The sequence below is a fragment of the Erpetoichthys calabaricus genome, chromosome 18, assembly GCF_900747795.2.
Source record: "Erpetoichthys calabaricus chromosome 18, fErpCal1.3, whole genome shotgun sequence".
Taxonomy (NCBI): domain Eukaryota; kingdom Metazoa; phylum Chordata; class Cladistia; order Polypteriformes; family Polypteridae; genus Erpetoichthys; species Erpetoichthys calabaricus.
In genome coordinates this window covers 79,932,440-79,956,729 of record NC_041411.2, presented here as the reverse complement: position 1 = coordinate 79,956,729, position 24,290 = coordinate 79,932,440, and the positions used below count along the sequence as shown (strand labels likewise).

The 24,290-nt window shown below is 43.8% G+C and overlaps 1 protein-coding gene across 1 annotated transcript in view; it reads left to right on the top strand.

Annotated features, from left to right (window-relative positions):
• The first annotated feature begins 237 nt into the window (after window positions 1-237).
• Window positions 238-24,290, top strand: part of si:ch211-236d3.4 (actin-associated protein FAM107A) — a 93,487-nt gene continuing 69,434 nt past the window's right edge. The window contains exon 1 of the mRNA XM_028824710.2: window positions 238-364. Coding sequence (XP_028680543.1) covers window positions 341-364 — 24 coding nt within the window. The 5' untranslated portion in view covers window positions 238-340. The remainder of the gene's footprint in view (window positions 365-24,290) is intronic.

Sequence of the window (24,290 nt, the reverse complement as noted above, 5' to 3'; positions counted from 1 at the left end):
GAGATTCTGCTGATTTAGGCTGCCACTTTGGTCAAATAACCTCAAGCTGTCAGAGTGCCAGGGACTGCGGACCTCTGTGTGTGTGTGTGTGTGTGTGTGTGTGTGTGTGTGTGTGTGTGCGTGCGCTCCTACATTCCATCCTCGGCTGCTCTAGCCAAAGCAATTGAGCGGCCTGAGTGGACAGTACTGCACTCCATCAGTGTGGCAGCAGGCAGCGAGAGGGCAGCAAGGAGGAAGGGAGGGAGGGAGAGAAGGAAGGAAGGACAGACCGACAGAAACGGCCAGCGGCCGCCAAGTGACCGACCACCAAAAGTGAAAGACGCCTCTCAGCCCGGGCAGCATGGGAGCAGCTCACGGAAAGAAGGTAGGCGACTGGATTTCTGACTCCTTCTTTTTTGTGTGTTTTTTTTTTTTTTTGTACTCTTCTGGCCGAGCTGGTGACGGCTCTCCGTTAACTCCTGTGGCAACCCAGAAGCCACTTGGCTTTGGCAAGGTGGGTTTTTGCTTCTGGTGGGCCTTGCTGGGTAAATGGTGATAGTGAAAGAGCAGGCGACTTGTAACTCTGAAAGTGAAACCTTCCTGATTTTGTGGAAGATACTTGAATGTCGACATTGTTCAGAAATGCAACAATGTGGCTTTTGTAGAACTGTCAGTCTGAGTGTGGTGCCCACGTGGAGTGGCACTGTCACCCCTACTTGTGATTTATATGTTTTAATTCTCTACTAATAAATTCAGTCGTGTGAATTAGTAAGTACGCGCCATGGAAATGGTGGACTTTTTTAATATGTTTGAACAGGCAAATGTTAGGCCTTCATGGATGCATGGCGTGTTCATCTTCATCATCAGTTTCTTCTCATGATGTGTGTTGTTTAGAAATGATTGATTGATAGATAGATACTTTATTAATCCCAATGGGAAATTCACATACTCCAGTAGCAGCATACTGATAAAAATCAATATTAAATTAAAGAGTGATAATAATGCAGGTATAACAGTCATATTGTATAATGTTAATGTTTAAGGGTGGAATTGAAGAGTCGCATAGTGTGGAGGAGGAACGATCTCCTCAGTCTGTCAGTGGAGCAGGACGGTGACAGCAGTCTGTCGCTGAAGCTGCTCCTCTGTCTGGAGATGATCCTGTTCAGTGGATGCAGTGGATTCTCCATGATTGACAGGAGTCTGCTCAGCGCCCGTCACTCTGCCACAGATGTCAAACTGTCCAGCTCCATGTCTACAATAGAGCCTGCCTTCCTCACCAGTTGGTCCAGGCGTGAGGCGTCCTTCTTCTTTATGCTGCCTCCCCAGCACACCACCGCGTAGAAGAGGGCGGTCGCCACAACCGTCTGATAGAACATCTGCAGCATCTTATTGCAGATGTTGAAGGACGCCAGTCTTCTAAGGAAGTATAGTCGGCTCTGTCCTCTCTTGCACAGAGCATCAGTATTGACAGTCCAGTCTAATTTATCATCCAGCTGCACTCCCAGGTATTTATAGGTCTGTACCCTCTGCACACAGACACCTCTGATGATCACGGGGTCCATGAGGGGCCTGGTCCTCCTAAAATCCACCACCAGCTCCTTGGTTTTGCTGGTGTTCAGGTGTAGGTGGTTTGAGTTGCACCATTTAACAAAGTCCTTGATTAGGTTCCTATACTCCTCCTCCTGCCCACTCCTGATGCAGCCCACCATTGCAGTGTCGTCAGTGAACTTTTGCACGTGGCAGGACTCCGAGTTGTATTGGAAGTCCAATGTATATAGGCTGAACAGGACCAGAGAAAGTACAGTCCCCTGTGGCGCTCCTGTGTTGCTGACCACAATGTCAGACGTGCAGTTCCCAAGACGCACATACTGAGGTCTGTCTGTAAGATGGTCCACGATCCATTTCACCAGGTATGAGTCTACTCCCATTGCTGTGAGCTTGTCACTAAGGAGCAGAGGTTGGATGGCGTTGAAGGCACTAGAGAAGTCCAGAAACATAATTCTTACTGCACCACTGCCTCTGTCCAAGTGGGAGAGGGATCGGTGTAGCATGTAGATGATGGCATCCTCCACTCCCACCTTCTCCTGGTATGTGAACTGCAGAGGGTCGAGGGCATGGCGAACCTGTGGCCTCAGGTGGTGAAGCAGCACCCGCTCCATGGTCTTCATCACATGTGAAGTCAAGGCGACAGACCAGACACTAGGACGTGATACCTTTGGGACTGCTGATCACCACCTTTAAAAGCCCCTTTTCTTCTGGTTCAAAAGGCCCTTGATGTCACTTATAATCCATGGCTTGTTGTTGGCATAGCAGCGTACTGTTCTTACTGGAACTGCAATGTACATACAGAAGTTGATGTAGTCAGTAGTGCAGTCAACAACCTCCTCAATGTTCTCACTATATGACCCCTGCAGGATATCTCAGTCTGTAGTTCCAGTCTCTCAGAGCCTGCTCTGACTCAGCGGACCACTTCCTGAATGAGTGTGTAGTTGTAGATAGGACCCTCACTCTTGGTTTGTAGTGAGGCTGAAGCAGAACCAGGTTATGATCTGCTTTCCCAAGCGCAGGCAGCGGGGTGGCGCTGTATGCGTCTTTAACGTTTGCATACAGTAGGTCAATAGTCCTATTTCCCCGGGCGTTACAATCCACATACTGGGAGAAGGCAGGTAATATTTTGTCCAGCGTCACATGGTTAAAGTCTCCAGAGATTAGCATAAGCGACTCGGGGTACTGTGTTTGTAGTTTAGCAACAGTGGCGTGGATGACGTCACATGCTATCTCCACGTCCGCCCGAGGAGGGATGTAAACAATAACAACAACGATGTGTCCGAATTCTTTGGGCAAGTAATAGGGGCGCAGACTTACAGCCAACAGTTCGATGTCCCTGCAGCAAGTGGAGATTTTGATGTTTACATGTCCAGGGTGGCACCACCTTGTATTCACATAGAGAGCGAGTCCTCCTCCTGTGACAAAATGGCTTTCGTAGAGATGTCAGTTTGAGCGTGGTGCCCACGTGGGATGGCACTACTATTTCTACTTGTGATTTATGTGTTCTGATTCTATAGCAATTAATAGAGCCATGTGAAAAAGTAAGTGCACCCTATGGAAACTGCTGACTTTTTCAACATATTTGAGTAGATCTTCATGTCAACAGTGCCTACAGCTAAAGGTGATCTGCTTGAATAAAAGATACACAACATTGACATGGCCCATTTGTGCACATAATCTGGTTCTTTTCATAATGTACTGTATATTGTTTACATTTGTGACCATATGGCGTTGTAACAATGTCAGTTTGAGTGTGGTGCCAATCTGGAGTGGCACTGCTACCCCTACTTGTGTTTTATGTGTTCTAACGCCTCATTGATTCTCATAATCCATCTGTTCTTATAATGTATGTTGTTTAGAAATGTGACCATATGTATTTTGTAGAGATGTCACTTTGAGTGTGGTGCCCATGTGGAGTGGCACTGCTACCCCTACTTGTGTTTTATGTGTTCTAACGCCTCATTGATTCTCATAATCCATCTGTTCTTATAATGTATGTTGTTTAGAAATGTGACCATATGGATTTTGTAGAGATGTCACTTTGAGTGTGGTGCCAATCTGGAGTGGCACTGCTACCCCTACTTGTGTTTTATATGTTCTAACGCCGCATTGATTTTCATAATCCATCTGTTCTTATAATGTATGTTGTTTAGAAATGTGACCATATGGATTTTGCAGAGATGTCACTTTGAGTGTGGTGCCAAACTGGAGTGGCACTGCTAACCCTACTTATGATTCATGTAGAAAACCAAAAAATATAGTGCCTGTAAAAAGTTATTCACCCTCTTGGCAGTTTTTACGTTTTACTGTTGCACAACATTGTATCCCGGTGGGTTTCATTTTGCTTTTTTGATGATGATCAACAGAAAAAGACTGGAAACGGATCTCAGCCCAGTGGTCGAGCTTCATTACAAACAGAAAACACAAAAGAACTGATCCCCTAAGGATTCATCCTCTTCAAGTCAGTATTCACTGGAGAACAGGACTCAGCCTGGCACCACCCTGGCATCCTGGTGAAAATGTTTCACATCACACTAAGACAGGTAACAGAATCCTTGAGAAATATTTGCTGTCTCCTGTCATGATGTGTACCTTCAGCGCCTTTCCTCCGTAGTCTGAACGTCTCTTCGCCAGCGGTCCCTTTCTCAAACGTGTTCTTGTAAAGCCCATGCTTCTCAGACTCTGTCGTTATTTTTGAGGTGCCTTTCTCGTCTCCAGTCCAGTGTTATACTCTCCGACTCCCTCCGTGTGCTTTTACTCCTCCACATGTGTCTCCCACTTGCACTTCCTCTTTCATTGTGTCACCAAAACCAAACTGACCAATCAGATTGCTCTGAGGGACTGGACACACAGCCCTGGGTGTTTGATTACATATTAGATAGTTATACCACATGTATCTATGCATCTGTGTGCCAAATCCATTTGGCGTGGTAAAGGGTCAGGGACTGCTTCTTCACTTAAACTCCGTTCTCTTACACTTCTCACCTTAGCCTGCTGAATTTCAAGAATTCTCCTTCAATGTAGGAAGGCTGATAATGGTGACTTTTCAACTGGCTCAGGCAAGAGTATTAATGGACACGCTGCAGTGAGCCACTCTTGAATTTGCGTCCCTACTCATCCCTCTTAGTAAAAGTAATGCCCCCACAGCTGAATAGATGACGTCTTTAATACTGCATCAGCCAACACGATCTTGGGGACAACCTGAGATGTTGGTCCAACCCAGGCACTGTCCCCTACACTGCTCAAGTCAATCTGCTGTGCTAAAAGCATACCAGGTCAATATTGAAAGGCTTCCGCTACTGCAAATGGTCCAGACAGTGGAATCACGAAGATACAAAGAGCTGCAGCTCCATCCGAGTCTTGAACTCGGGTCCCCAACACTGCTCACCCCAACCTAGCAAGCTCCAGGGTTAGTGATCACTGATGGAGGCTGTCAACTACAAATGCCTCAGACAGTGGCAACAGGCAAACACTTTGAGCTGTAGTAGCAGTCTAGTCTTGAACACGGATCTCTTCTGCTGCTCTCCCATGACTTACTGTAACTGCAAAAAGCTTACTGACCCACCATCACACGTCTACAAACAGTTGGTGCCTTCTAAGCTGATTACAACTGCCATTTCCAGTATTTGCTGCTGTCCTTTTTTAAGGTGAACGGGTAAGAGACTGAGTGAAGGTGTCATCAAGAGGGAGGGGCAGGGGAGTGGCCTAGACTTTCTGCGGAGTATGCAGCCAATCATAAAGCATGCACTTAACCAATGAGAAACCCGGCGGCAGGGATCAGCTTATCAAAAGCTCTATGAACAAACAGTCTGCCTGCTTCAGTCTTCAGTCTCTGCTTACTGGTCTCAGCAACACAGGGGTACAAGGTCCACTGCATCGGGTCATTTCATTGGAGGGGTCAATGGAGCACATCTGGAGATGGCAGGGCAGTTGAGAACCTATCTATCTCTCATATAGTGCCTTTCACATCTATCTATCTACCTGTCTATCTATCTGTCTATCTATTTAATCCTGCAACTACACCAAATACTGTGTATCTGATATAAAGTATCTATGTAATCCTACCAACTATTCCAAATTTTATCTATCTATCTATCGATCTATCTATCTATCTATCTATCTATCTATCTATCTATCTATCTATCTATCTATCTATCTATCTATCTATCTATCTATCTATTTAATCTTTGTAATCCTGCTATCTATCTATCTATCTATCTTTTTGTAATCCTGCCAACTACACTATCTATGTACAGTGCATCCAGAAAGTATTCCCAGCGCTTCATCACTTTTTCCACATTTTGTTATGTTACAGCCTTATTCCAAAATGGATTAAATTCATTTTTTTCCTCAGAATTCTACACACAACACCCCATAATGACAACATGAAAAAAGTTTGAGATTTTTGCAAATTTATTAAAAATAAAAAAATTGAGAAAGCACATGTACATAAGTATTCACAGCCTTTGCCATGAAGCTCAAAATTGAGCTCAGGTGCATCGTGTTTCCCCTGATCATCCTTGAGATGTTTCTGCAGCTTCATTGGAGTCCACCTGTGGTAAATTCAGTTGACTGGACCTGATTTGGAAAGGCACACACCTGTCTATAGAAGGTCCCACAGTTGACAGTTCATGTCAGAGCACAAACCAAGCATGAAGTCAAAGGAATTGTCTGTAGACCTCCGAGACAGGATTGTCTCAAGGCACAAATCTGGGGAAGGTTACAGAAAAATTTCTGTTGCTTTGAAGGTCCCAGTGAGCACAGTGGCCTCCATCATCCGTAAGTGGAAGAAGTTCGAAACCACCAGGACTCTTCCTAGAGCTGGCCGGCCATCTAAACTGAGAGATCGGGGGGAGAAGGGCCTTAGTCAGGGAGGTGACCAAGAACCCGATGGTCACTCTGTCAGAGCTCCAGAGGTCCTCTGTGGATAGAGGAGAACCTTCCAGAAGGACAACCATCTCTGCAGCAATCCACCAATCAGGCCTGTATGGTAGAGTGGCCAGACGGAAGCCACTCCTTAGTAAAAGGCACATGGCAGCCTGCCTGGAGTTTGCCAAAAGGCACCTGAAGGACTCTCAGACCATGAGAAAGAAAATTCTCTGGTCTGATGAGACAAAGATTGAACTTTTTGGTGTCGATGTCAGACGTCACGTTTGGAGGAAACCAGGCACCGCTCATCACCAGGCCAATACCATCCCTACAGTGAAGCATGGTGGTGGCAGCATCATGCTGTGGGGATGTTTTTCAGCGGCAGGGACTGGGAGACTAGTCAGGATAAAGGGAAAGATGACTGCAGCAATGTACAGAGACATCCTGGATGAAAACCTGCTCCAGAGCGCTCTTGACCTCAGACTGGGGCGACGGTTCATCTTTCAGCAGGACAACGACCCTAAGCACACAGCCAAAATATCAAAGGAGTGGCTTCAGGACAACTCTGTGAATGTCCTTGAGTGGCCCAGCCAGAGCCCAGACTTGAATCTGATTGAACATCTCTGGAGAGATCTTAAAATGGCTGTGCACCGACGCTTCTCATCCAACCTGATGGAGCTTGAGAGGTGCTACAAAGAGGAATGGGCGACACTGGCCAAGGATAGGTGTGCCAAGCTTGTGGCATCATATTCAACAAGACTTGAGGCTGGAATTGCTGCCAAAGGGGCATCGACAAAGTATTGAGCAAAGGCTGTGAATACTTATGGACATGGGATTTCTCAGTTTGTTTATTTTTAATAAATTTGCAAAAACCTCAAGTAAACTTTTTTCACGTTGTCATTATGGGGTGTTGTGAGTAGAATTCTGAGGGAAAAAATGAATTTAATCCATTTTGGAATAAGGCTGTAACATAACAAAATGTGGAAAAAGTGATGAAGCGCTGGGAATACTTTCCGGATGCACTCTATCGATCTATTTATTTATCTATCCAATCCTGCCAACTACCCTAAAATATCTATCCATATAATCCTGCCAACTACACCAAATACTGTGCATCTGATATTCCTACCAACTATTCCAAATAATTTTCTATCTATCTATCTATCTATCTATCTATCTATCTATCTATCTATCTATCTATCTATCTATCTATCTATTATATAGTGCCTTTCTCTATCTATCTATCTATCTATCTATCTATCTATCTATCTATCTATCTATCTATCTATCTATCTATCTATCTATCTATCCCTGCAACTACACCAAATACTGTGGATCTGATATAAAGTTTCTATATAATCCTACCAACTATTCACAATTTTATCTATCTCTACCAACTACTCTGTCTGTCTCTGTCTGTCTATCTAACTACACTACCAGTCACCCAGATATTTTTCTGTTTTGATAAAACATGATTTTTTTTTGTGTTTGAGAACATTAATCTGATTAAGGCTGCAAAGCCCCATTTTTCAGTATCCATTCCTTCAGTTATCCTAATGGTCAGCTCCCTTAGCTCATCATTAATTAGTGACCTTTAAATTCTAATTGTAATTAAATTCTAAACCTTTATCATTGTATTCGATTCACTGACACCTCTTATTTGGCTTACTTGGGTTGCAGGGTCCTGGCATTCCCACAGTTCAGTTCGGGGTTCAGACATGGCTAAAAATACAACATCCTTTTGAAGAAAAATCAGGTTTTTCAATATTATAAAGTACCATTCAGACAGAAAGTTTACTTAGCCTTTCAAGTCATTAAGGTATTACACGTGAAATTTTAAATGTCTACCTGTAACAATCTTCACTATGTTAAAAAATTGCTGTATTTACATAAATTCACATAAAAAAACTAATATACTAAACTAATTTTACAAAATAATATCAAAAATAATATTTGTTTTGAAGGAGAAGACTGAAAGTCCAGAACAAACTTGTCAGTCATAAATACTCTGCTGTCTTCACACAGACGAGTGACGAGATAATTGGAGAAATTGGCTACGGGCTATTAATATGCGAGAAGCAGACTGGAGGACTCCTCTTGTCTGGAATTTTCATGCCCACTGAAGGAGAAAGAAGAGAAGGTTAGAGACACAGCATTTGTGCTGTATGGACTTCTTCACCCGCTCCTTTTGCGACCCCTCATTAACTGTACCTTTATATCCTTATTTATGTGTTGTAATTAGGTATACTTTAGTACTGAGAAGTGTGTTTAGTTTAGTATAGATAGCAATTGGAATAGTTGGTATGACTACATAGATACTTTATATGAGATACGCAGTATTTGGTGTAGTTGGCAGGATTAGATAGATAGATAGATAGATAGATAGATAGATAGATAGATAGATAGATAGATAGATAGATATGAAAGGCACTATATATAATAGATAGAAATGAAAGGCACTATATAATAGATAGATGGATGGATGGCAGGCAAACTTGGATGTATCATGGTGTGATTCCACAACAAATCACTTGGCGTAGTCAGCAGGATTTGCGCTGTGCATAGGTGAAGTGCAGTGGCGGTTTTGCCACCACATAGTTAAATAGATCTTGCCACTTTCCCTGACCATTTACAAATCATTTAACAGTTTTATTTCAAATTTTATTGAGAAGCTCAGAGCACTGTGCTCATATATTTTCTTACTCTTTCGGTTGCTCCTACTTAGGGATCACCACAGCGGATCACCCGTCTCCATCTATTCATGCCTTTCACATCACTTTCTGGCACACCGACTGCCTTCATGTGCAAAGACAGGAAAATAAAACCCCAAAATGTCATTCAGCTGAAAATTATGTGTCAAAGTTACTTAAATTAACTACAAATCCCAGCAGCCCCAGTTGTACTTCGTCATTGGTCAGCTGTGGGTGTTCCTGCTGGGGTTGCTGGGGGGAAATGGTGCATTGCACAGATTTTAAAATTGCACCAGAAGAAGCAGGGAAATATGGTCGATCGTCCATCTTTTGCGTTTCCATGCTTCATCCCACCTCTGGATTCCAAATCACCCTTTGGGATTACAGTTTCTTTCTTTATTTATGTGCATGTGATGTGCCTTCTAGTTCATGCGATTTCATCTGGGTGGGTAAATGTCTTCCTTCCAGGGGGTGCTCTTATCTCCTACAGATCTTAATAATAAGTATATTTTACTTATATAGAGCCTTTCCCATGCTCAACCATTTTGTCCTTTGTGTTTAGTTCTATGTTCGTTACCGTATAAGTCAGGACTTGAAAGGCAAAAAATCGATCATAAAATTAGACCCTGACATAAACGCCCGTTCAAAAATACAACACTTAATTTTTTCTTTTTTCTTTCTTTTTTTTACATCTTCTTGCCTCCTCTAATCTCGCACCAGTTTCTCAGACACATTGAATTTTGTTGCAGCAGTGCGGTTACCAATTTCTTTTGCTATTTCTATGACTTTTAATTTAAAACCAGCTTCATATTGTCTTCTGATTGAACGCTCCATCATAGATAAGTGATGCTCTTACGAGTCCTGTGTGCAGTTCTGGTCACCACAGTACAAGAAAGACAGAGCAGCACTTGAAGCTGAGCAGAGGAGAACAAGCAAGTGCATCTCAGAGCTTGAGGACGTGGCCTACTGTGACAGACTCAGAGTTAAACCTGTTTAGTCTGAGCGGAGGAGACGGTGTGGGGACCTCATCTGGGTCTTCAGAATCATCAAAAGCATCGATGAATGAGATCCAGCAGAATTCTTCAACTTAAGGGTGAGTGTCGTCCTCAAGGACACCAATGACGGGGAAGTGCATTTAGGCCTGAAGACAGGAATCACTTCTTTACACAAAGAGTTGTGGGAATCTGAAACAAACGACCGAGACACGGAGTTGAAACAGAAACCTTGAGATCCTTTAAGGAGGATCTGGATGAGATATGGAGACATATGGTAGGTTATATCACAAAAAAGGTTGATTATAAATCGAGGGACGTTATGCTCAGATCATATAATGCACTGGTGAGACCACATCTGGAGTCCTGTATGCAGTTCTGGTCACCATACTACAAGAAAGACATAGCAGCACTTGAAGCTGTGCAGAGGAGAACAAGCAAGTGCGTCTCAGAGCTTGAGGACGTGGCCTACTGTGACAGACTCAGAGAGTTAAACCTGTTTAGTCTGAGCAGAGGAAATGGCATGGAGACCTCATCTGGGTCTTCAGAATCATCAAAAGCATCGATAAAGGAGATCCAGCAGAATTCTTCAACTTAAGGGTGAGTGTCGTCCTCAAGGACACCAATGAAGGGGAAGTGCATTTAGACCTGAAGACAGGAAACACATCTTTACTCAAGGAATTGTGGGAATTCTGCAGCAAATGCTTAGTAAGTTAATTTGTAAATAACGTCAACTACAAGAGGGTGACCAGCCCTTGATGGGGTGCTGGTCCATCACACACACGGCCACACTCATCTGGAGTCCTGTTTACAGTTCTGGTCACCGCACTACAAGAAAGACATAGCAGCACTTGAGGCCGTGGAGAGGAGAACAAGCAAGTGCATCTCAGAGCTTGAGGACGTGGCCTTCTGTGACAGAACTCAGAGAGTTAAACCTGTTTAGTTTGAGTAGACAGAGATCCAGGTCTTCAAATGTCCTCAAAGGCATTGATAAAGTAGACCAGAAACAATTCTTTCAACTTAAGGGTGAGTGTCGTCCTCGAGGACACCAATTAATGGGAAATGCATTTAGGCCTGAAGACAGGAAGGACTTCTTTACTCACGGAACTGTGAGAATCTGAAACAAATGCTTAGCAAGTTCCTTCGCAAACAGCATCAACTACAAGAGGGTGACCAGTCCTTGATGGGGTGCTGGTCAATCACACACATGGCCACACTCATCTGGAGTCCTGTGTGCAGTTCTGGTCACCACACTGCAAGAAAGACCGAGCAGTACTTGAGGCCGTGGAGAGGAGAACAGGCAAGTGCGTCTCAGAGCTTGAGGACGTGGCCTACTGTGAGAGACTCAAGAGAATTAAGCCGGACACTGGGTGGGGACCTAACCCCTTGGACACACTTTGACACTCCTGCAAAGTCGGCAACACGGCTGAATGCAGTAACTCCTTTTTGCCAATCATTTATGTCTGTCATGCTGTCCATTTTTTTCACTGAGAGAACCAAACACACGTGACTCACCATTACTTCACTCTGCGAACCCCTGTGGCATTTGGCACACCTATTTGTTGGATGATATTTATACTGACGTATGTATCACCTCTTACATGGCCCGTGGCTAATTTTTTTTGTCTTTTGAGTAGTCTGAACACAACATCCCTCGATTTACACTCAACAGTATTTACGATTTTACCTAATGTTTTTGTTGCCTTTGTAATCGTTTCCTCGTGTTGCTTAGACAATGGGAACATTTTTAAACCCCTGACTCCAGAGGTTGGCTCCTCGAGGGCAGTGTCTCCCATCTTACATGTATATAATTGACGTTGCCTTTTTCCCAAGTGTAGCTCCTTTGTAGTTTTCTGCGTTAAACTTCTTTTTCCAAGTGTTTCGCCTGGTTCTGATACTTGTCCAGATCTTTCTGAATTGTTTTTGCTGCCTACTCCTCTTCCTCCTCAATGTCTGCCATTCCTCCTTTTGTAGTATTATCAATGGTAATGGTGGCCCTGCCTCCCAGGGGTTCACACACAAAACTCAACGAATATCCGAGACCAACTTTTTCTTCTTCTTTCATCTTCTTCCATATCTTCCTGTCCTCATCATCTTGTTCTGTTACACCCATCACCTGCATGTCCTCTCTCACCACATCCATAAACCTTCTCTTAGGCCTTCCTCTTTTCCTCTTACCTGGCAGCTCTATTCTTAGCACACTTCTCCCAATATACTTAGCATCTCTCCTCACATGTCCAAACCAACACAATCTCGCCTCTGACTTTGTCCTAATGTCATCATTCTTCATTTCTAATTTCTTAATTTCGTCATTCTTCATTTCTAATCCTGTGCATCCTCGTCACACCCAATACATATCTTAACATCTTTAACTCTGCCACCTCCTGTGCCACCGTCTCCAGCCCATATACCATAGCTGGTCTCACTACCGTACTATAGACCTTCCCTTTCACTCTTGCTGATATTCGTCTGTCACAAATCACCCCTGACACTCTTCTCCACCCACTCCTCCCTGCCTGCACTCTCTTCTTCACTTCTCTTCCATAATCCCCATTACTCTGTACTGTTGATCCCAAGTATTTAAACTCATCCACCTTCGCCAACTCTACTCCCCTCATCCTCACCATTCCACTGACCTCCCTCTCATTCACACACATGTATTCTGTCTTGTTCCTACTGATCTTCATTGCTGTCCTCTCTAGAGCAGATCTCCACCTCTCCAGGGTCTCCTCAACCTGCAGATCACAATGTCATCAGCAAACATCACAGTCCACGGGGACTCCTGTCTAATCATACATGTCAGCCTGTCCATCACCACTGCAAATAAGAAAGGGCTCCGAGCCGATCCCTGATGTAATCCCACCTCCGTCACTCCCACCACAGACTCACCACGGTCACCCTTCCCTCGTACATATCTTGTACAACTCTTACGTACTTCTCTGCCACTCCCAACTTCCTCATACAATACCACAGCTCCTCTCGAGGCCCCCTGTCATATGCTTTCTCCATGTCCACAAAGACGCAATGCAACTCTATCTGGCTTTCTCTAAACTTCTCCATCAACATCCTCAGAGCAAACATCGCATCTGTGGTGCTCTTTCTTGGCATATATCAGAGACCAACATTACCCACATGAAACAAAATCTCTCTCTATTATTTTTATATATATATAAAAATAAAATCCAACGTCTGTCTATCTGTCCGCATTTCACGAGAGAACTACTTAACGGATTTAGGTCAGTTTTTTTTCTAGAATTTGCTTGAACATTCCGGTTGATTCTCTCATTGCACTAAGAATCATAGTTTGCTTGCAGGACTGATATATTCGCGGTAATCAGAGACAGAGGCTGTGGGCTGAGGGGAGGGGGAAGCTTGACGTCAGGAGTGGGGAGCCGGGCAGGGCGCCCTCCTCGCTCACGTGCCAGCCTCTGTACGAGTCGGTCTACCTCTGCGTTTTGGAGTGTACCTTGCCTCTATTTAGCTAGAGATACCTGTTTGTTTATTGCTTTATAAAGTCTGTCCTGTTTCACTACTAAGCGGGAAGAGCTGTTGGGGATGGCTAGTAATATATACGTTACGGCCAAAACCCAAAAATCGGCCAAAGTGGGAAGTGTCCGGCCAAATCAGGAAATGGCCAATGTCGCTGTAAATTGACTGGCCAATGTCCGATCTTTTCCTCGATTTCGGGATTTGGCCAGCCAGTTTGCGAAATGGCACAGGGTGATCAGCCAAAGTCAGAAGAAAAAAGGCCTGAGCAGCGATTTGTTGCACACTTAGCATTGCAATTGCATCGAGTGTAGCCTTAGGGGCTCTTGTTCAGAAAGCGGACGCCACTTGGTTGTTTCACAATAATTAAGATTAGGTACATAAGTAGGTTTCACATCTCTGTTATCATGTTAGCCCTAAAATAGTGACTTAACATCAGGGACCTATGTTACCCACCTACCTACCTAACCTAACCTTTACCTAACCTTAAGGTTAGTGTTTGGGCGAGGGGAAGGCCGTCTCAAGTGGCGTCCGCTTTCTGAACGAGACCCGCCTTGAGCAGTTTCTTGTGCAGAATGGAAAGCTCACTTCTGTATCTGCATCTGAAAGTTTTTAAGCATCTTCACACCTTGACCAGGACAGTCTTACATCAGCGCATCGAATTTTGGCCAGGGAGTTCTTGCCACTTTGGAAAATGGCCGACCAAAGTAGCATATACACCGGACTTTGGCCCATACCTCTCAGCCAAATTGTGAAACGGCCGGCCAATTCAGGAACTGGCTGAACTTCAGGTTTTGGCCGTAACATGTATATTATTGTGAGAGATGGCCGCACCTCCAGGCTGCTAGATGGAGTCCTCCCTGCAACATGGAGGTGCCCCGGATCCTCGCAGGGCTTCATGGAAAATGGAGTTCGGCTTCACAGCCCTGCTAGATACTGTGGGTGCCGCCAGGGGATGCTGCAGGGAGGTACAGGGATTGTTCTTTTCCCTATAGCCCGGAAGTACTCCCTAGTCACGGGGACAGAAGAACTGAAGTACTTCCGGGCTGAAGAAAAATAAGAGTGTTCATCTGACCAGGAAGTGCTAGTGGATCATGTGGACTGAAGGACAGGAGTGCTTCCGGGTCAAGGACTATTTAAAGGACTGTGAGAAATCACAGAACTCCACGGAGCCGGAGTTGGGAGGAAGTGTGACGGAGCAGCTGGGTGGAGAGGAGGATTATTGTTGATTTATTGTATTATTATTGTGATTATTATGGAGGTGGAGGTGCTTTGTGCACATTATTATAATTAGTAAAATTATTACTAGGACTTTGACCTGGTGTTAGGACGTGTTGTCTGTGGGTTTTACGGGGCAACAGCGACCCCTAGTGTCACAATATATATATAATATATATAAAATCCTGTCTGTCTGTCTGCTTTTCACGAGAGAACTATTTAACAGATTCAGATCGGTTGTTTTCTATCATTTGAACATTCCGGTTGATTTTGTGACTTCTCTCATTGTACTAACTATCAGAGTTCGCTTGTGCCACCGATTTATTTGCGTGAATCTGAGAGAGAGGCTGCAGGCCAAGGGGAATGGGGCGGAGCCCTCCTCACTCACACACCAGCCTCCGTTCGAGTCGCTCTCCCTCGCGCCACGTGTTGGAGTGCACCTCACCTCCGCTTAGCTAGCGATACCCGTTTGTTCAGCAGACATTATCATCTAGAGATTGTTAAGGAGTAACGTTTGACGTTTTTGAGAGAGAGAGAGAGAGAGAGCAGAGCTACGTGTGTTTTAGAGGGTAGCCGCTCATTAGCAGAGATATCACGGCCATGTGCTCTTCTCTCCACGCTGGGGACGTTCTCCCGTCAGAGCTGAACACCATCAGATACAGTGCTAGCGTTTGACGTTGGAGCGTACCTACCTTCTGCTTGGTCAGAATTACATTTTTAAAGTTTGTCCTGTTTCACTACTATGTGTGCGGAGCCGCGGGGTACAGCTAGTAGTCGATTTAATGAAACAAAACTGGCGAAGAACCTGTAATTATACAAATTCTTCTTCTTCTACATCTTTTGTGGCTACAGGTGAAGTCAGAGGTTTTCCATACCCTTGGGGTGAATTCTTTCAAACTCGCTTTCTAAGCCCTTTGCAGATTTTATATTCTCAAACTATAAATTCAGCTCATCGTTTAAGATGTCTACTTTATGAGGGGCACAAGTCATTTTTTCCAACAATGTTCACAGACCTCCAAGTGTTTTCACATTTTATTGGCCATCTCACAATTCCAGTGGGTCACACGTTTCCATACACTTTGTTCGTGTTGCCTGTAAATTGTTGTTTAAATTGGTTCGCCGTCCACGAGCTTCTTACAATACGTTGCCCTCCTCTGGGACGGGTTTGTAGGCCTCCTTTGCTTGCACTCACTTTTTCAGTCCTTAAATCGGACTGAGGTCAGGGTTTCATGATCGCCACTCCACTGCCTTGGCCTTGTTGTCCTTGTTGTCCATTTTGCCACAACTTTGGCTTAGGGTCCTTGTCCATTTGGAAGACCCATTGGCGACTGAGCTTCTGCTTCCTCGCTGAGCTCTTGAGATGTTGCTGCAGTGCATTGCCATCGTTTTCCTAAATCACAATACCATCTATTTTGTGATGGGCACCAGTCCCTCCTACAGCCCCCACAACATGACGATCCCACTCCCATGCTTGTTCTTCGGCTTGCAAGCCTCACCCTTTTCCTCCAAACATAACGATGGTCATGATGGCCAAACAAATCAATCTTGGATTCATCAGACCAGAGCAGCGTTTCTCAACCTTTAAGTATTTGCGACCCGAGTTTTCATAACCGTTTTAATCGCGCCACCCTGATGTTTTTTTGAAACCCTAATAAAATTTATTCCTATATTTTTTGCTGCCGATACACCGCTACAAGTTTAAAATTTTCCTACGAATAGCGAAATTATGCCACATATGGCAACATTCGCGCCCCACAGTTTGAGAACCGCTGAGCTAAGCTGTCCCAACATCTCATCCAGATTTTTCTTAAAGGTTGTGTCTCTTCTGCTCAGACTAAACAGACTTAACTCTCCGAGTCTTAATTCCTTAACTTCTGAGATGCACTTGCTTGTTCTCCTCTGGACAGCCTCAAGTGCTGCTCTGTCTTTCTTGTAGTGTGGTGACCAGAACTCCACATAGGACTCCAGACGTGGTCTCACTATTGCTTTAAATGATCTTAGCATAATGATCCTCGATTTATAATCAACAGTTTTTGTGATGTAACCTACCAGAAGTCTCCATTTCTCATCCAGATCCTCCTTAATGGTTCTCAAGGTTTCTGCTTCAACTCCATGTCTCAGTAGTTTGTTTCAGATTCCCACAACTCTTTGTGTAAAGAAGTGCTTTCCCCTTAATGTCTACTGTCCTTGATTATGGGATTCCCCGTTGAGCTGAAAGAAAGTTGCTGGATCTACTTTATCGATGCCTTTGAGGATTTTGAAGATCTGGATGAGGTCCCCACACAGTCTTCTTTGCTTGGACTAAACAGGTTTAACTCTCTGACTCTGTCACAGAAGGCCACATCCTCAAGCTCTGAGACGCACTTGCTTGTTCTCTTCTCCATGGCCTCAAGTGCTGCTCTGTCTTTCTTGTAGTGTGGTGACCAGAACTGCACATAGGACTCCAGACGTGGTCTCACTAGTGCTTTAAATGATCTTAGCATAATGTTCCTCAATTTATAATCAAGTTATTGTGATGTAACCTACCATAAGTCTCCATATCTCATCCAGATTCTCCTTAAAGGTTCTCAAGGTTTCTGCTTCAACTCCATGTCTCAGTAGTTTGTTTCAGATTCCCACAACTCTTTGCGTAAAGAAGTGCTTCCTGACTTGAGTCCTAAATGTTTTCCCCTTAATGTCTACTGTCCTCGATTATGGGACGTTTTTCCAGAAGGTCAGATTTTTGTCCCCATGTGTCACTGCAGACTGATGGTGGCTTTGGAGCAGTGGCTTCTTCCTTACTGAGCCTCCTTTCAGGTGATGTCGATGTCGGATTTATTTTACTGTGGATATCGAGACTTGTCTACCCGTGTCCTCCAGCATCTTCACAGGGTCCTCTGCTGGTGTTCCCAGATTGATTTGCACTTTTCTTACCAAAGTCCATTCTTCTCTAGGAGACACAATGCGTCTCATTCCTGAGTGGTATGATGGCTGGGTGGTCCTATGGTGTTTACGTATTATGATTTGTACAGATGAATGTGGGACCTCCAGGCGTTTGGAAATTGTTCCCAAGGATGAACCAAATTTGTGGAGGTCCACCATTTTTTTCTGAGGTCTTGGCTGATTTTCCCCATTATGCCAAGTAAAGAGGCTCTGAGTTTGATGGTCGGCCTTAACGTCCATCCACATGTTGACTCCAATGAGGTTAATTGGCCATCAGAAGCTAATCGTCTCACTGCCTAGAGGCCTGACATCATTTTCTGGAATTTTCCAAGCTGTAGACAGGCCCTGTTAACAAAGTGTATGGAAACTTATGACCCACTGGAATTGTAAGATGGTCAATAAACATGAGCAAGTCACATGACCTGAATGAGCTCCAATTGGATCATAAATGTTGTACGTCGCCTTGGATAAAGGAGTCGGCCGAATAAGTAAACGTTAAAAAGTGAGATACTTGGAGGTCTGTGAACATCACTGGGAAAAGTGACTTTTGCCCCTCATAAAGTAGACGTCTTAAAAACGAAATTCTGAATATGCAGTTTGTTTATATAAATTCTGTGGTGGGTTTAGAAAGCAAATTCACCCCAAGTGTATGGAAACTTTATTCTCAGTTTTATATGGGGTCAGTAGATTTGGGGGGGGGGGGGGGGGGGGTCAGACTTCTCCAGTAGAGTTCTGGGTGTGATTTTTATGTCCAGATGCCTCTCCTGACCCCCTGCTCTCCCCATTTATCTAGATTTGGTAGTGGACAAATACAAATATTAACATAAACTAAAATATTTAATGAATCACAAAAGACATGAAGACATAATGCTGGGGAGCAACCCTGTCTTAAAGGTGACCCCTTCAGCCCTTTAAGAAGTGTGACAGGCCTGCAGGGCATTAACAGGAGGGAGGGTTCAGTGTCCACAGAAACACAAGGGGTGGTCACTGCTGTCCGACCGGAGATCACAAAACCCAACAGACTCACAGGACCCACCCAAACCAACAAACCCAAGCCCCCCCATTAATCCAGCTTGGTTTTCATTTCTCTTTGAGTCTCTTTGGGCCTCCAGAGCTGCTAAAGTTTCAGGGTTGTCTGTCAGATGGCCGGCCAGCCGCTGCTGTCCCCAGCAAGTTCAGCTGATCTCCTGACATGCTTTATAGTGCGGCCCCTTAAATGCAGACAGGAACAATGGATGCCTGATAAAGTTTAGCATCACATGAGCGTGTCGCTATGGCAACCAAAACTGAAATGTCATGTAGCCCTCCATGGCGTGGGCGGCTTGCAGTTGTTTAGTGGAAGGGGAGGAGTGTGGGGGGCTTCAGTCTTCCGACAAGTTCATTTCATTTCAGAGGAAGCGGCCGATTGCCTTTGCAAGCTCCACGTTTTCCAGCTGGAAACTTGCAGTTGACTGTTTTGTTTCTGTCCGAATCAGCCCAGCAGGCAGCTTTCGATCAGCCGGGGAGATCAGAAGCCGCATTGTGCCCGGCGCAGAGAGAGAAGAAAGAGTTTCAAATGGAGTGGAAACACTGTGCGGTGGGGCATTGACAGCTTAGGGTCGATGACTTCATCGCATTTACAAATGGTTCCTGTTTAAGTGATCCTGCTTTTACTTTTGTCTTGCATGGAATGCACTCAAACTCACTTTCTGGAGTGAAAAATCAAAGTAGGAGACATGAAGGGAGAGCAATAATATGAAATATTAAAATACGACAGGTGAACAAAAGCCTGAGAGTGCTAATTAGGACAGGTAGACACGGGATTCCATTCTATTGTGTCTGCCAGTTTGATTTTAAGGTAGTTAAGATGGTTTTATAGGAAGTACTAGTGGTGCTGCCCATCGAAACCGGTTTGAAATCTAAGCAGTTGACCCGGACCTCAGCATTAATGTTTGCAGTGTACCATCTATTGGAATGTATTTGGTAATGCATATAGTAATAAAACTGCATAGCATTTGTCATTCCAACAGGTGGCGCATCACAAATATTTGTTACAATAAAAAAAAAAAAACCTTGAATTTGCATGTTGGATTCGTGTTCACAACACGCTGGATCTGCTCTATTCATATCTTGATAAATGCATTGCATTTGCCATTCCAACAGGTGACACATCACAAGTATTTGTTGCAATAAAACAAAATAAAAACTTTATTTAGCATTTTGGATTTGTAGACAACACACTGAACCTGCTTGATTCAGACATGCTTTATTGTCATTCCAACAGGTGGCGCATCAAACATCTGTTGCCTTAAAACAAAATAAAAACTTTAAGTAACAGGATTTGTGGACACAACATGCTGGACCAGGGGGGGTATTTTTCGTACGTGGATTATTCGTTTAGCTGGATGTAATTGTTGACGATTTGGCCTGATCCTGGATCTGTCGTTTTTTTCGAAACTCTTGCTGGATGTGTCGTCATAGCAGCACATCCAAACCCTCATACCTGCTCGGAGCAGGTTTGTTCTACGTCACTGTCGGGCAACCGGTGCGAGTGCGCCGCGGAATTTTCTAGGGGCGCCGCGAAAACTTTTGTAAAATATTTTAAATTGCTAGTGTTTTTGAACTTTTGGAAGCTCTTATCTCTGTGAGCAAGGTTTTTCAACACTTACGGAAATGAAGTCTAAGAAACGCGAGAGACTTCAAATGATCGACAAGGAAATGCGCGTCTGTCTTTCGAAAATTGATCCTCGCATCAGTCTCATATGTGCTGAAAAACAATCTCAACGTTCACATTAAATTTAAGATTTATCCTTTGATTCCTATATTAATAAAATGTCTTTCAAACTTGTAAAATTAACTGTTTTTATTGGCGATTGTCCATAGATTGTGTCGTCACGACTTTATTTATGGGGAGTCCCTCAGGTGCGCCGCGAAAGAAAATGTTTGGACTTGCCGCAACTCGAAAAAGGTCGCCTTTCACTGTTCTACATAAACAAGGATTAGCTGACACACTTGATCAGTGTCCATGTGTGGCATTCATTCAGTCATGACTTCACCGTTCATGAATGAGCGACCAATTGATATCGGTACGCAAATTATAAGAAGAGAATTTCATATAGAGAGGGGTTTGCGCGATCGGCAAGATCCTTTATTGCTCCCGGAGGAAATTCTTTTCGAAAGATACCGCTTTAGCCGAGGGGGAATATTGTACCTCAAAAAATTTATTAGGACCTTATATTCGAAGTCAAACTCGGCGAAGTCGGGCTCTCACAACTACACAGACAGTAGGCATTGTTTGGAAGTTTTTAGCAAGCGGCATTTTTTTTTATATAGGCTACTGTAGGCGATGCGGAAAATTTAACTAAAAGTGCAGTTTGCCAGGCAATTCGTAAAGTCTGTTTGGCTCTGAAATATTTCCTTCAGGTTTTCATATTGTTTCCTGGACACCTGCATGTGCAGATAATAAGAGGTGTTTCATGCCATTGCAGGTAGGTAATACACAGGCTAAAACACCCAGAGTTCCATGAAGAATCTCACAATCAGCCTAACATTCTCATTACCCAGGGTTTCCAAATGTGATTGGGGCACATTAGACTGATCACAGTGGGGTTTGATCAAACATTATTTGGAAAATGTACCTCTCCTCCTGATGAATAATCAGACACAGTGTCTTCATCAAATATTTGACCTTCGTCAATATCTCGTTGGTCAGACACAGGTTCAAGGGATATGACATTCCCTGCAACTGACACAACAAAAAAGAGGGCTATATGGAACATACATATGGAGGACAAATATATGTAATGACCATCCTTTACCTGAAATGAAGTGAGCACTGCATCCTGCCACTGGTTCTGAGGAGGAGCTTCACCCTGGAATGCCCTCAGAAACAGGGCGATGGACATTTTGCTGGAGAGCCAACTCTTCTGCAGGGGTTAGGTCTGGACCGCGTGGACCTCCACCTGTTTGTTGCTTGTCTGCCTTTTTATTAGCTTTAGAATTAATGTTCTTTACATTATATATGATTCTTTATGTCAACAGTTCTTTAAATAGTTACAGTATATACCAATATTTACCAGTTTGTAGTATATTCTTGTACTTCACTTTAACCTGTTCTCCTTGAGCTCACATTTGATCTGGAATTATGACATATTAAATAACTAGACAAAGAGCCCGTTTCGACAACGTAAGATGAAACGGGCACAAGTGGAATAGTATAATACTGTATATAATAAGTATAAGCACCACAAACCTGATATAGGTGTATTGAATTAATGCGTAATTAGGCCTGGAGCTGTAGTCGAAATCACCTTTCAGGCTTCTAGAGCTTTAATCGAAGTCGCCTTTCTCTTTGAATTTTCACGGCCGTAAATCCACCGCCTGCAGCGATGTCGTTCTCGTAAGGTTTTTCGGGCAGCTGCGCAGAAGGCGACTGCGCATTCGGCTTCGGACGGACGTGAGTGAGTGAGGAGACTGGTGAATTATGTATTAAGATAATCTGACACATAGGAAATGAAACGCTGCATTCAGTAAGTACAATGCACATTACTTAGCGTTTAATTTGTTGACCACTTTTTGCCAGCCGTCTTTTCTGGTTTGGGCTGCTTTTGCAAGTGTTACCCCTTGTGCATATTAAATCTTGAAATTCTTCATGTCCTTCGAATAAAAGGTCCTGCTCTGCTTATGTGAAAAAAAAAATGCGCCTGTTCTTTTGTCATTTTGTTACAGCCTATCAAAGACTTGCTGATCATGTTTTCTAGACTCCATATATATGGGCCTTTCACTCGGCGCAGGCGTTCACATTCATCTCGGATGATTAGATCCAGCTAAATGAATCTACTACACGGCTGTGTTTGAAAAACCAACTTATCCTGGATGAGTTTCACTGGCATTAACTCATCCAAGATGAGGCATCTGATCTCGGATGATTTAAGCGACGTACGGAAAATAACCCCCAGCTCTGTTCAAATCCCTACAAATGCATTGTATTTGTTATTCCAACATGTGGGGCATCACAAATATTTGTTGAATTAAAACAAAATTAAAACTTTAATTAGCATGTTGGATTCATGGACACAGCACGCCAGACCTGCCCTATTCAGATCATGATAAGTGCATTGCATTTGTCATTCCAACAGCTGGCGCATCACAAATATTTGTTGCATTCAAACAAAATAAAAACTTTAATTGGCAAGTTGGATTCATGGACACAACATGCTGAGCCCACTCTGTTCAAATCCCTACAAATGCATGGCATTTGTTATTCCAACAGGTGGCGCATCACAAATATTTGTTGCATTAAAACAAAATAAAAACTTTAATTAGCATGATCTGCCAGATGAGGAATGCAGCATAATGTTCACCACAATCCCACTTTGACAACCAACAAGGGGGACCTCCCCCCAGGTGGGACAAGTTTAGGAAACTTTGTCTTAGATTTCAGGACCTACAAATCTTAAGATCTTTGACAAACGAGCGGAGACCGTTCAGTCCGTGCAGAATTGTATACTTTGTAGTATTTTGTCACATCTACCAGGCATGGGACCCTCGATCTGTTTTTTTTTTTTCCCCCTCTCATTTAACTCTTTCACCTCTCCGAGACCCTAACCTTTAACCCCAAGGGGCTTCAACTCATTCATAAGGCCTACTTTGCACCTTGGGTCTTCAAAGAGCATGTTCTGCAGTCAGTCCCCTGTCCTGCTAAACCTGCAGTTTCTCTCAGGGGGTCCACTTTCCTCTGAAGTTGACTGCACCCACTATGGGTGTGGGGGGCTGAATTGGGGGCACCTGCTCTCTCTAAATCCTTAAGGAGATAAGTTATGACACACACTCCGGAATTTCCAGCAGTCATTAGAAGCAGCTGACTCCATCGCAGTGGTCACACTGGCCTGTTTCCAACATGAATTAAACTGAAGTCCTAATGAAGTCATCCATCTTTACTGTTTTCGTCTGGTCAGAGCTGTGGGGAGCCGAACCTTTCCTGGCAACAAGCCGGCCTGGAGGGCATGATGTTCCATTTGAAAAGACACACAAATGAACCTGAAGGCTTCTCCTTAGCCTGCGTGTGGACATCGAATCTACTGCTTGATAATTTGATAGTTCAATATGAAAGGAGTAGAACTGGAGCCCTAACCAGCTGGTGCCACTCCCAGTGAGCCTAATAAAAAAAATAAATCGCTAAACCGTTCTTTAAAAGCAGCACTAGTCACTATTAGTTCCATCCAGCTTTCCTACAGTTTAGCTGGAGCCCTTCTAAAGAACAAGACGCGTCAACTTAAATCATCTCAGCATTGCTAGTCGAAGGCCTAATCCAAGGAGTCGTGGGCACATACCTACTACTCTGAGGTGCCACCTTAACTTTGGAAAATGGGCACATCAAACTATCCCCGTACTGATGTTTCACAATTGGGAAACAACCAAGGAAACACTGACAAAAACAAAATATTTTGTAACTAAGGAAGCTGCTGAGCCTTCTGATATTCGGCACAAGCACAGCCGAGCACACTAGGGTTTGTGTCTCAATGAAGCAGCATTACAAAAACAAGTGTAAAAATGTATTCAGTAATGGCAGACACAGCCATTTAAAACAGACTGAATGACCTTCATA